Genomic DNA, 15,000 nt, shown 5'->3' with positions numbered 1-15,000 from the left:
CTGATCAGCCTCTAGGGTATTGGCCCGCTAGGCCATTGTCACTGTCTCTTGCCAATGCCATTTATGAACGGCCTTTAAACCTTTATGAGAATAGTGTGTATCTTTTCAATAGTTCCTTCTAGAATATATTTTTTTTAATTCATGAAAGTACCTACGCGTATCAAGTTCTTATCAGGAAAGATCATTTTTTTCTTAACGTATAAGTAAAATATCCTCTAAAGTCTTCCTGCATCTAAATGGCATCATTTGCAAATAGGATTTCGTTAATTAGGAGATCATGAATTTAGGGTAATCACTCATCCTGAAGAGATTCCTTTTGTGAGGAATTGTATATGGTAATAACTCGAATTCTATCAAAAGGAATTCTATTTCTATTTACTTTCTTTTGTTTGTTTTGATAATGATCAGGTTTCTTTTGATATGTTGGATAAAGAGAAATTAATAAAGAAAAAAATAGTGTTTCAGCACAAATGATGATAAGGTTTCAGCTTCCAATCCTTTTGTTTATTATTTATAGTAATAACTTCAATATTACTAAAAGGAATTCTTTTTTTTTTTTTACTTCTTTCTTTTGTTTGCTTGCATAAAGATAAAGTTTCTTTCAATATTTTGGATAAAGAAAAAGAATAAAAGAAATTCGTCTTGAAACACAACTCCTGATGATAAGGTTTCAGCCTCCAGTCTTCGTTTATCACCTCCGCTAACGAAGTTGGGAGGAGGTTATGTTTTTTACCTTTTTTGTCTGTTTGCCTGTTTGTTTGTTAGCAACTTCATGGCCATAACCTTAGTAGGAAAAGCAGGTACTATAAGCCCAAGGGCCCCAACAGGGAAAATAACCCAATGAGGAAAGGAAATGAGGAAATAAATAAACTACAATAGAAGTAATGAACAATTAAAATAAAACCTTTTAAGAACAGTAGCAACATTATAACAGACCATTCATATATAAACTATAAAAACTTCATAAAAAAATAACAAGGTGAAAAGAAATAAGATATAAGCAAATCTAAATATTTCAATACGTAACAGCGTTCATTTCAAAGGGGAGTTTTTAAATCCATTAAAAGCTTGTATTTGGCCATAACTAGATCTATATGTAATCAGGTATGAGAGCAATGCATTTATTAGCAATAAACTGAACATGTTCGCCTTTACACTATTTATTCATCTGCATTTAATCAATTAGGTATTCTCACTGGGCCCATTGAAATCTATAGAAAGGGAAAGTGGGATAATTTTCAGGTGTGATTGAAAAAGTGAATATTTTAATCAGGTTTCAATAGTGTTATTGAAGGGAAATTATATCTCGATTACATCGATAGAATTCGGCTATAGTATGATGGAAATTTACAAGGGAAAAGGGGATATAATTAATAAACTGATAAGATATAATTATAACTTTTGTTCCATATTTTTATATTATAATTCTTTAAGAAATAATTTAAATTAAGCTTTACAAGAAATGTGTGAATATGTATGAATAAGTACATATGTATTTATACATACATAGATACATATGTGCGTATATGTATATTTATGTTTATAAATATTTCTATATGTGTATATATACATGAATATTTACATCATATATATATATACATATATATATGTATATATACATATATATATATGTATATATATATATATATATATATATATATATATATATATATATATATATATATATATATTTTTGGGCTCAAGCCATGTCGTCCTGATGGAAGTTCCTATAGGGTAGCTTCCTAGGGTATATTACAACTACGGCGATATTCCCAGAGAATTTACCTTAAGGTACCAGAATTCTAACTCCTGGAGCGAGTATCCCTCGTGAAAGGGATATCGCGACATATCAGAGGACGTATTCTAGACACGTCACATGGCAATCTACATCCTGGACAGAGATTTCGTCTCGTAGGAGGTGATTGACGAGATACGAATTCGCGAAAGAAAAAGGGGAGCCGCTCCCAAGGCTTCCCTATCCCCCGATTCGTATGCGTGCCTGGCGCCAATCCTGGCGCCATCTGTATTCCTTTTTGCGTAGCTTAACAACTCAGTGTTTTTTCCTGTTTTTCTCGCAAATCTTGGATTTATTCGGCTTTTCATGGCTTCTCCGTCTTCGTTGGCCTCTGATAAGTTGAGTATAGTGTCTGTTATGTATAAATGTAGGCTCTTGGTAAAATTTTGAGTGATTAATAGGATTAATCTTTGATGCAAGAGCCGTAGCCTACCAGAGGTGTCCTGGACACTGTCGCTCGCTAGGTATAAATTAGTTAGTCAGAGCGACATTCCTGGTTGTTTTGCTTTAATAAATTTTAGCTATTTAGCATTACATAGGATTTCCTTTCGTGCTTAGTATTATTTGGCGAAGTATTCGCCATTCTGGCCTACGCTAGGCCATGTAGCCTAGTCGTTTGGTCCTAGTACTTCATGCATGATTTTGGTTTTTCCGAGTGTAATTAAAATTTTATTGAAGCTTTAGGCTATATTTTATACATTTTAGACTGTGTGGAATATTTCCAAGATTGTATACGTGTGAGTTTCGGTGAATTAGGTAATCGATTCTCTTGGTGCCTAGGCTAACTGCTTATGGAGCCTTAGTATACTTTATCATACTCCCCGGTTGCTTTCTTTTCTTCGGAGAAGGTATGCAATCCCTTTCCCTCTGTTTAAGCCTTGGGCTTATCCCTAAATGGTTTTTTCCGAATTTATTTTCGATAAAACTATACTAGGGTGTTACTGTACCTTCCTGTTCCTGTAGTTATGGTTCAAGAGGGACAGAACAACAGAGTTTTTAGTCTGAGTCTGTGTTGTCTGGCTTGGGGCAGAGTCCCCCTCGCTGACCTAACACATACAAAGGGAGCTTAGCTCCCTTAGGTCACTACCGAAGGTTTCTGTAGTTATGATTCCTTCTTTTGTGATCTACCAGACTAGTCCTGTTGCTGTTCTCGGGGGAGGATAAGTTCTTCCCTTGGGAGTAGCAACGCCTTCCTTGCTTTGGTGCTCTGGAAGCTGGCAAGTATTGCTGGCCTTTCCCCTTAGATCTCCCTTAGGCTAAGATAAGTTTCTTGGCTGCGGGTGATCTGTCACTAAAGCAAGGTTGGCAGGACCCTCTTGTCCCTTCCCCCTCTATCTCCGTAATGGCCTAGCCATTACTGTACTGTACGTCGTTCTACATCTAGACCTAGTATAGGTTAGGATGTGGAATTGACTCAGCCCCTTGCCGGCCGGCAGAGCTGGCCGGCAGGGGTCTTACTGTACTGTACGTCGTTCTACTTCTGGACCTAGTATAGGCTGGGATGTGGAATTGACTCAGCCCCTTGCCGGCCGGCAGAGCTGCTGGCCGGCAAGGGTCTTATGTTTTCGAGTGCTGCCCGGACCTCTCTTGGTCCCTCATCCATGCCTGCCGGCAGAGCCGGACGGCATTGGTCAAGGAAGCCTGAATTAGTTTCTCCCCTTCCTTATATGCACTCTTTCGGTTGCCGGGCTTGGAGGTTGTGTACACTCTTATCCCGGCATCCATTCTATTTTTCTTCTAGTGCTGTACCTGTCCCGGCTGCCGGCCTATGAGGCCGGCAGCAGGGCAGGTGTAGTCCTCTGGTTCTTTTGCTGCCGGCTGGCATCGGTCTTGTACCTTTGCCGGCCGGCTTATGTCAGTCCTTGTCTGCCGGTCACCAAGAGTGTGGCCGGCAGCTGGGTACTACCTTGTGTAGTTGCTGGCCGGCAGCCATTGCCGGCCAACACTGGCTGTTACCGGCCGGCAGTTGCTGCCGACCGGCACAGGCATTTGAACCAGAGTGCTGCTGCCCTATAGCTGTTAAGTAGTATACTTTAAAGCTAGTTGTGGTGTGTGCCGGCCGGCAAAGGCAGGCCGGCACACATCCCCCTATACTGTACTAGTATTCTTCTGTATAGCATATACAGTAAGAAGAAAACTATAGTGAAGGTTTTGGTACAGCACTGTATCTTCTAACACTATTGTGTTTTCTTGCACATCCCTTTGCTGTTGCCATCAGATAGGAAGCTGAGTTCTTCCCTGTCTATTATCCAGGATTTTAAAATCATTGCTTAGGTGTGAGCTCCACCTGTTTCCTCTGGAAACCTTGCATTGGTTACTCTAGAAGAGATAAACCATTTTGATTTTATTATCTGGAAGGCTGCAACAATGGGTTGTGAGGGAAACACAAGTGTGTGTCTTTCCTTTATGAATTGTTATGCTATACTATGCATATCCAGTGATACATAGTTCACTTGATACTCATGGAAATTTCTTCTCTTTACAGGAGGACCCTCCGAAGTGCGGAAATGTTTTCTGCAATGTCCGCAGCAAGAACCTCTGCGGACATGAGTGTTGTAGGAGACACGCAGCATGCGCTGTCTCCAAGGATGATCTCCAGTATTGGGACCCTCAGGTATGTACTGTATGCACTAACCTGATTACTGAGGCTTTTGATTCCCCTAGAACGGCGAAATCAAGGGATATAGCAAGGGAAAAGCTTCGTACTTGGGTAAGGGGCTTCAAGAAGAACACCTCTGGCCCTTATCTTCCAAGTGAGAAGATGAGGGCGTATCTTTTTCCCCAGGCATCAGCTGATGCAGTGATTCCCCAGCCTCAAGAGGAGATCCCTCAAGATCAAGTCCAGGTGGACGTGGAAGTCGCAGTCGCGATGCAAGACATCCAGTTGGATGACAGGATGTCTGACCTGGACGAACGTTTGGAAGAAGACCTCCTGGCAGAAGGTCAGGATGAAGTTCAAACCCCGGATGTCGTAGGGGATGAGGTCGACAAGGTGTCGGCTACTCCGGTTCAGATGCCGGAGCCTATCCCCTCAACATCGGCTGGTCTCCCAGTAGAACTGGGACAGGCCCTCTCTTCGATTGTTGGAATGATCCAACAAATGTAGAAGGAGAATCAGGAAAAGGCGGCTGCAATGGAACTGCGTATGCAGTCCCTGGCAGAATCACATGGGCCCCGGAAAAGGCTCAATGTGAAAGACCTTCCCATATGCTCAGATGCTAACCCATGGAGGTATGCTGAGCACATGCCGATGACGACTGGAAAGATCGTCATCTCGGATAAGCTGGGTTCAGTTCCCCTAGAGGAGGTAGAATTCTGGCCCAGCAAGGCATCATATCCGGACTGCTATGTCCGGCTGAGAAAAGAACCAGCTTCAAGGGAGGAGACAGAGCCGAAGGAGGTCATTATTATGGACCACGCTAAGGCTCAAGCCCTACTTTCATCCTCGATGAAAGAGAGGGGCTTCTCTAACTCGAAGGTAGCTGCATTGAGCAAGAAGCTCCCTTCTTTTGTGTCCTCTCCTGATAGAGCCTTCCCCTTTTTACAGAAAGGGTTTGCGGCTGTCCTAAAGGCAGTCGAGGCCGGCAAGCCTTGCCCCTCCCTGGAGGAGTGTAAACCCTTGTCGCTGGCCCTGCCTATGGACCACAAAGACTGGAAGGATGTCCATCTGACATTGTCAGTGGGAAAGTTGGAGGCTGATATTGCCGGACGGCAATTCGGCGAGGACCTCCCCAAGCTGTCCGACTCTCTTTTACGAAGAGAGTTCGAGACAAAAGAAAGACTGGCTGCCTCAATGTCTCATCAGACTACTCTTGAGACGATGGCAAGTGACCCCAAGGTCCATGAAATGTTCATGGTAGTGGCTAAGTCTCACCTAGCCACAGTGACGAAGGACCTTTATGGCTTCGTCAAGGCAAGGAGAGCTTGCAGGGAGTTCGTGTTCACCGGGGCTTCGGTGAGACACGAGCCAAGGAAGTTAATCTCCTCCAACATTTGGGGAAAAGACCTTTTCCCTACCGATGTGGTCAAAGAGGTTGTTGATAAGGCCGCCGTGGAGAATAGAAACTTTCTTCAGAAGTGGGGCCTGGCTATCAAAAGAAAATCTTCCCCGGATGAGGGTCCTCAACCAAAGAGGAAGAATATGAGGACTAGGCTACCGTCTCGGCCAGCCAAGCCTTATAGACAGCAACAGCAACTGCAATTGCCATTGCCTCCAGTGCCCCAGATGGTGGCACAAACCCCGACTACTTTTCAGTGGGTACCCCAGGCTGTGCCAGGTCAGTCAACCACATTCACCCCAACGTTCGAAGGACAGTCTTCTTCCTTTCGTGCAAAACCTAGAGGAGCAGCCAGAGGCTCGTCTAGGCGCCCCTCAAGGGGAAGGGGATTCAGAGGTGGTCGTGGTCAGGGAGGCAAGACCTCAGGACGGCAGTCCAAGTGAAACGATACCGGTAGGAGGGAGACTGATGAAATTTTGGGATCACTGGACCTTCGATCCCTGGGCCCAAAGCCTACTCAAGAATGGACTGGGCTGGAGCTGGTACAGCACTCCACCCCCGTGCCTTCGGTTTTTCCAACACTCCACCCCCGTTTTGGAGGAGTACGTTCAAGAACTGTTGGAGAAAAATTCCAAGGGAGGCTGTTTTGTGTTCCCAAGAAAGACTCGGAAAAGCTCAGAGTCATTCTGGACTTGTCGCCACTCAACAAGTTCATAGTGAATTGCAAATTCAAGATGCTAACACTGCAACACATAAGGACCTTACTGCCCAAGAGGGCATACTCAGTCTCTATAGACTTGTCAGACGCCTATTGGCACATTCCAATCAGCCGTCGACTCTCCCCCTACCTAGGGTTCAGGCTACAACGGAGACTGTACGCCTTCAGAGCCATGCCATTCGGGCTAAACATAGCCCCAAGGATTTTCACGAAGCTTGCGAGCGCAGCTCTCAAACAATTACGCCTAAAGGGAATTCAGGTAGTAGCCTACCTGGACGACTGGCTGGTGTGGGCAGCATCCGAGACCGAATGCTTGCAAGCTTCCAGTCAGGTGATCCAGTTCCTAGAGTACCTAGGCTTCAAGATCAACAGAAAAAAGTCTCGACTTTCTCCATCCCAAAAGTTCCAGTGGCTGGGAATCCACTGGGACCTTTTGTCACACAGTTTCTCCATCCCGACGAAGAAAAGGAAGGAGATAGCGGGCTCTGTCAAGAGACTTCTAGATTCCGAAAGGATATCAAGACGCGAACAGGAGAGGGTACTAGGCTCTCTCCAGTTTGCTTCAGTGACAGACCCAGTGCTAAGAGCACAGCTAAAGGATGCAACCGGAGTTTGGGGAAGGTATGCATCAAACGCGCGAAGAGACCTGAGAAGACCAGTGCCGCCTCGGCTACGTACTCTTCTCAGACCTTGGTCCCAAGCCAGACATCTAAAGAAGTCGGTTCTTCTTCAGCCACCTCCCCCGTCGATGACGATTCACTCAGACGCCTCAAAGGAGGGATGGGGAGGTCACTCTCATCGGAAAAAAGTCCAGGGGACTTGGTCGAAGCTATTCAGGACCTTTCATATAAACTTTCTAGAAGCTATGGCAGTGCTCCTTACCTTAAAGAAAGTCTCCCCGCGTCACTCGATCCACATAAGATTGGTGATGAACAGCGAGGTGGTTGTGAGATGCTTGAATCGACAAGGGTCGAGGTCACCACCTCTCAACCAAGTGATGTTAGCCATTTTCCGATTGGCGGAAAAGAAGAAGTGGTACCTGTCGGCAGTTCACCTTCAAGGAGTCCGCAATGTGACAGCGGACGCTCTATCCAGGTTCACACCGATAGAGTCGGAATGGTCCTTAGACGCAGGATCATTCTCCTTCATTCTGAATCAAGTCCCAGAACTGCAGATAGACCTCTTTGCGACGAAAGACAACAAGAAGTTGCCCCTGTACGTGTCCCCGTACGAGGACCCCTTAGCGGAAGCAGTGGACGCAATGTCCCTCGACTGGAACAGATGGTCCAGGATTTATCTGTTCCCTCCTCACAACCTTCTGTTGAGGGTCCTCAACAAACTGAGATCCTTCAAGGGGGTAACGGCAATAGTGGCCCACAAGTGGCCGAACAGTATGTGGTTCCCCTTGGCGTTGGAACTACAGATGAAGTTCGTGCCGCTACCACATCCAGTTCTGACCCAGCGAGTCCAGAAGTCGACTGTCTGCGCTTCATTACAGAAAACCCGGACCCTGCAGCTCATGATTTTCTCGCCCTTGCGGTGAGAAAGCGTTTCGGGATTTCGAAAGCCAGCATAGACTTCCTTGTTGAATATAAGTGCAAATCGACTAGAAGGCAATATGAGTCATCTTGGAGAAAATGGGTGGCCTTTGTAAAGGCAAAGAATCCGCAGGAGATCTCAACAGACTTCTGCTTATCTTTCTTCATCCACCTCCATGGCCAAGGGTTGGCAGCTAACACGATTTCAGTGTGTAAATCTGCTTTGATGAGACCCATTTTATTTGCCTTCCAGATCGACCTAGGTAACGAGATCTTTAATAAAGTTCCGAAAGCCTGCGCTAGGCTCAGACCTTCAGCACCTCCAAAGCCCATCTCATGGTCTTTAGACAAAGTTCTTCATTTCGCCTCCCTGTTGAGCAATGAAGAATGTGCGTTAAAGGATTTGACGCAAAAAGTTATTTTCCTATTTGCACTCGCGTCCGGGGCCAGGGTTAGTGAGATCGTAGCCCTCTCGAGAGAGGCAGGTCGTGTTCAGTTCCTGGATGGGGGGGATCTGAACCTGTTTCCGGATCCTACGTTTCTCGCCAAGAATGAGTTACCCACCAACAGGTGGGGTCCCTGGAGAATCTGCCCTCTGAAAGAAGATGCATCTCTATGTCCAGTAGAATGCCTAAAGGTCTATCTTCGTAGAACTTCAGACTTCAAGGGTGGTCAACTATTCAGGGGAGAAACATCAGGCTCAAATTTATCTCTGAATCAACTCAGAGCGAAAATCACATATTTTATTCGCAGAGCGGATCCTGACAGTAAACCCGCAGGTCACGATCCGAGGAAAGTTGCCTCATCCCTAAATTTCTTTAATTGTATGGATTTTGAACATCTCCGTTCATACACGGGCTGGAAGTCTTCCAGGGTGTTCTTACGCCACTATGCAAAGCAAGTAGAGGAACTTAAGAGATCTGTGGTAGCAGTGGGTCGTGTAGTTAACCCTACTGTTTAACTCTGCGAGGAACAGTGGTCTTAATTGGGACGATTAAGTCCAGGGTGAGTGTGTAGGTACATACTGTACTACAAACTAAATGAGGGCACCAAGTGCCCATATAGACTGTTCCTTCTTTCAAAGGTGAACCTAGCATAAGTTCAGACATGTGTGCCGAGCGTTTCTAACGCTAATGTGATTGATTTGTAATACAGTACAGACTTTTATGACTTGATACCTCGGTATCTTATTAAAGTGGTGTTTAATGGTTTTTCTTTCAGATAAACAAGTTCTGTTTACTATCATACTTATGCTTAAAGTTTTGGGTTATCCTCTTTTATATATATATATATATATATATATATATATATATATATATATATATATATATATATATATATATATATATATATATTTGTTGTTAACCTGTCTGTTTATTATCTGTCAATAAACTTGTTCTTGAGAACCTTGCGTCTCTTTCACCTGTGTCAATTTATTGGTATAATTGAGCATTTTAATTCTATGTATCTTATCTGGGATAATTCTGATAGAATTGTTCTGTTATGCAAGCTATGTTGCATTGGTTTATGTAGTCCCCTAATGGGAGGACTCCGTCCCATAAAGGGACGAGGGCGGTTTTATTAGTTTCTTCCTATGCGGATATAAACCTTTGTCCAATACAAGTATTGTGCGAATTACTGGTCAATATATATTGACGCAGTGGTTCTATACAAACTATGCTTTACTTAATATAGGGAGAGACCACTATATTAGCTTGCCTGGTATTCATACATAGATATATGTACTCTTCGAGACTTTCCAGAGTCTAGTAGGACTCTTCCCTGTAGGGGGCAGGAAGCTCTAACATAGTTTATAGTTAGCTGAAAAGATGTATAACGGTAACATCTTAGGTCTCTAGGTCTAGTCGACCGGGAAAAAAAAAAAATAAAATTACCTCCGGGGAGTACGGCACGTTCTGAGAATCCACAGATACAGTAATGCTCTGGTACACTTCCATCAGGACGACATGGCTTGAGCCCAAAAAACGGATTTTGAGCGAAGCGAAAAATCTATTTTTGGGTGAGATGGCCATGTCGTCCTGATGGACCCGCCCTTGCCTTTCTAAGAAAGGGCTGTAGGACCCCTCCCTACATACAGTATCTGTAGCACCTCGTGTACGCTACAAGGAATACAGATGGCGCCAGGATTGGCGCCAGGCACGCATACGAATCGGGGGATAGGGAAGCCTTGGGAGCGGCTCCCCTTTTTCTTTCCCGAATTCGTATCTCGTCAATCACCTCCTACGAGACGAAATCTCTGTCCAGGATGTAGATTGCCATGTGACGTGTCTAGAATACGTCCTCTGATATGTCGCGATATCCCTTTCACGAGGGATACTCGCTCCAGGAGTTAGAATTCTGGTACCTTAAGGTAAATTCTCTGGGAATATCGCCGTAGTTGTAATATACCCTAGGAAGCTACCCTATAGGAACTTCCATCAGGACGACATGGCCATCTCACCCAAAAATAGATTTTTCGCTTCGCTCAAAATCCGTTATATATATTAGGATTTTGTCCATACGTTTTATCATATACACATATGTGTATATATGTACATATATATTTATACATATACATTGATATATATATATATATATATATATATATATATATATATATACTGTATATATATATATATATATATATATATATATATATATATATGCGTATATATACATGAATATTTATATCATAAATAAATATACATACATAAATATATATATATATAGAGAGAGAGAGAGAGAGAGAGAGAGAGTGAGAGAGAGAGAGAGAGAGAGAGAGAGATACATACATATATATATATATATATATATATATATATATATATACATACATAATTATATTAGGATTTTGCCAATACTTTTCCTTATCTACGCAATGATTCCTATATCTTAAATCAAATATACACCACCTTTATCAACACTAGGAAACTGTTCCACTTAAAATCAACACAAGTTATATTATTTCTCTCAATCTCACTCAACTTTGATTAATTTCACCTAAGGCGCTCGGGAGCGAACGCCAATCCAATTATCGCGATTAGCACTCCGATTGGTGAAAAATACGATTGGCCAAGCAGGAACACCAAAGCTAAGATTAATGGAAGAGAGCTTGAGAAATTGTGCCAGAAATTGTACCATTAGTCACTTCGAGATTTTCTCTCGAGATTCTGGACCTCAGTACTTGACCCACAATTCGGATTCCTTGTGTTTTATGGATAATGATCTCTAAGTGAATATTCGTTTGAGCTACAATGCTTTATGTAAAAAGTTATGAGTATTGATATGATAGTTCTTAAGCATACAAAATGGATTTGGTAAAGTGCTTCTTTTTTCATTATTCGTAAAATATATCTTATGAGTATGATATATAATTATATTCAAAGTATATATATATATATATATATATATATATATATATATATATATCTTTATATATATACATATATATATATATATATATATATACATATATATATATATATATATATATATATATATATATATATATATATATATATAATTATGTATAAATATATATATATATATATATATATATATATATATATATATATATATATATATATATATATATAATATCATATATATGTATATTTTTATATATATATATATATATATATATATATATTTATATATATATATATATATATATATATATATATATATATATATATTTATATATGTGTGTGTATATGTATCTCATTTTATTACAGAAATAGATATTATGGAAATAAACAATTTCTCTAATAGATTATTCATCATGTATTAATTAACTCATGGGAAGAGAGAGAGAGAGAGAGAGAGAGAGAGAGAGAGAGAGAGAGAGAGAGAGAGAGAGAGAGAGAAAGAGATATCTTCAGCTAGCAAACCTAAAGACAAACTAAGGATCGACTGAAATACGTTTTACTTAAGATCAAATTCACTGTATGCTGAGAAGTATTGAATATTCAACAGTCTCGGGAAATCAAGAGAGAATATCTGAATATTATATATAATCAACGCTTAGAATATAACATATAAACTTCATAATAGATATGTTAACAGACAAGAACATGGTACTAATATTGATTTGATGATTGAAATCTTATGAGGAAAAGCTTTCATAATAAGTAATCTCATTTTCTATTTTATCAAGACAAAGTTAAACATATGGATATAGATTTTTATTAATGAGATTTAGTATATCAAAAAGATATAAATATATACATGCAAAACAAATATTCATACGCACTTGAATAAGTAAATTTCTATTTCAAATTTCTAAGGGTGATGAATAACTCAGCTCTGGAGATGATCGAGCGAATCCTTCTCAGATTTATAGGTTTATCTGCACTTTCTCCTCCCACTCCTCTTTCTCCTCGCTTCCCTTCCAACACCTCTTCCTTCCCCTCCATCTCCTCTTCTTATTCCTCCTCTTCCCCCTCCTCCCCATACTCATCCTCCTCCTCCACCTCCCACTACTATTCCTCATTCCTCCTTCTCCTCCCCTCCTCCTGCTTCTCCCCTACCTTTTTAATTCCTCCTCCTCCCCCACATATACCCCTCCTCCAGCTCCTCATCCTCCCTCTCCCACTTCTCCAATTCCTCGTCCCCTCCCCCTCCTTCTTCTCCTCCTACCCCCCTCTTACTCTTCTAATCGTTCCTCCTCCCTCTCCTTCTCCCCTTCCTCCTCCTCCTCCCCCTCCCCTTCCTCCTCCCTCCTCCTCCCTCTCCTCTCCTCTCCCCCTCCCTCTCCTCTCCTCTCCCCCTCCTCCTCCTCTCCCTCCCCTTCCATAAATCCGGGTTAATATTGGGCGGATTCAAATCGAAGTGATGCATATTCGGGCAGATCTGACAACGAGCAATTGAAGGCAAGTGGTTTATTGCTTGCAATTGCCTCTATTGCGATTAGGGATGCAATATGATGTTGACTTGTCAGTCATCAAGGTTCCATTGCAAATTTATGCTTATTTTTTTGTATTTCTTATATAATCTGTCAGAATTATGTATATATATATATATATATATATATATATATATATATATATATATATATATATATATGCGTGTGTGTATGAATATGTATAACATGTATATAAGTGTTGGTGTGTGTATGCGTCTGTTCGTGTATTTATCTATATATGTGTATACATATATGTGTATTTTCATATATACATACATATATATATATATATATATATATATATATATATATATATATCATTTGTATAATATATATGTATATATGCAGATATATATGCATACATGCATATATACATACATACATACATACAACATACATACATACATACATACATACATGCATACATACCCATCTAACCATCTAACAAAGAATTAGAAAATACCTAAGGTCCCACTCACGGACAAAGACAGACTAAACAGAGAATTCTCAAAGAGCAAATCATCCTTAAATAGATACTTACCAAGCTGTCTACTTTCCTAAACTTACATATTTGTTAGACAACTCCAGATGAACCATTTCTTCCAAACTTGGTATCTTCCACCATAAATATTTACCGAAGTTCCCCGTCTTATATTGACAGAAATCTCTCTGGAGATGAACAAACAGAAAAAAAAAAACTTTTCTTTTACCAATGTTTTAGATATAAAGCAGCCACGTTAGGGGATGAAAGGCGAATGCTTGGTTTCAAATTATTAAATGGTCTATGATTCAATTTGTTATTTAAAAGCTTTTACTTATGATCGTGGAGTCATTTACGTCTTAATTTCATGTTAGAATTTCATTCATGTTCATGTTTATCGTGATGATATATTTGAACAATATAAACAGTCAGTCATGCAAGATGTTATAAATCTTAAATAAATACGTTAATACTTGCTCTCTCTCTCTCTCTCTTTCTCTCTCTCTCTCTCTCTCTCTCTCTCTCTCTCTCTCTCTCTCTCTCTCTCTCTCTCTCTCTTATATGGAGGGAAAAGAAGAATAAGAAGAGGACAGATGTAGAGCAGAAGAAGAAGTCTTATGGAGGGTACAAGAAGAAGAAGAATAAGCAGACATGTGGGGGGTTACCTGAAGTACATATCATGCTGTTTTATGACATGACTCTCATCAGATAGACACAAGCAGGGCACCAGCTACCCATTGAGATACTACCGCTAGAGAGTTACTGGGTCCTTTGATTGGACAGATAACACTACACTGGATGCCTCCCTTTGGTTACGGCTCATTTTCCTCTGCCTACACATACACCGAATAGTCTGACCTATTCTTTTCACATACTCCTCTGTACCCATACACCTGACAACACTGAGATTAATAAACGATTCTTCTTCGCTCAATGAGTTAACTACTGCACTGCAATTGTTCAGCGGCTACTTTCCTCTTGGTAGGGGTAGAAGAGACTCTTCGGCTATGGTAACCAGCTTTCTAAGGGAAGGCTTCTCCAATATCAAACTATTGTTCTCTAATCTTGGGTAGTTCCATATCCTCTGTACCCTGCCTTACATTATCTTAGGGTAAACTTGGGCTCACTATTCTATATCTTATTTCTCTTCTTCTTGGTTATCTTGAAGTTTATATAGTTTGTATATTAAAGACCTGATTTAATGATGTTACTGTTCTTAAAATATTTCATTTTAATTGTTCATTACTTCTCTTTTAGTGTATTTATTTCCTTGTTTCCTTTCCTCACTGGGCTATTTATAATGCCAGTGTATATGTAAACCTTTCCAAGATCAGTAACGTTTACTTGAAGATTCTCATGGAAAATCATTTATGGGCAATGATCAGGTACATCCATAAACCCTACCCTCTTCCCCTATGGATTGCATGTTTTTTTTTTTTTTTTTTTTTTTTTTTTTTTTTTTTTTTTTTTATTCACACACTTTGGAAGGAAAATCACCCATTTTCCCACTCAACCAAATACACCTTATTTAGAAAACAGGATATCGTACATTACCACATTACCCTAA

At 40.7% G+C, this 15,000-nt stretch overlaps 1 protein-coding gene across 1 annotated transcript in view; it reads right to left on the bottom strand.

Annotated features, from left to right (window-relative positions):
- Positions 1-12,844, bottom strand: part of LOC137660014 (17S U2 SnRNP complex component HTATSF1-like) — a 34,787-nt gene extending 21,943 nt beyond the window's left edge. The window contains exon 1 of the mRNA XM_068394746.1: positions 12,699-12,844. Within this exon, the coding sequence (XP_068250847.1) occupies positions 12,699-12,844 (146 nt within the window). The remainder of the gene's footprint in view (positions 1-12,698) is intronic.
- Between the last annotated feature and the right edge of the window lie 2,156 nt (positions 12,845-15,000).

This window comes from Palaemon carinicauda, chromosome 20 (genome assembly GCF_036898095.1).
Source record: "Palaemon carinicauda isolate YSFRI2023 chromosome 20, ASM3689809v2, whole genome shotgun sequence".
NCBI classification, from domain to species: Eukaryota; Metazoa; Arthropoda; class Malacostraca; order Decapoda; family Palaemonidae; genus Palaemon; species Palaemon carinicauda.
The sequence above is the reverse complement of the archived record's forward strand: the minus strand, read 5'-3'. Positions and strand labels throughout refer to the sequence as shown.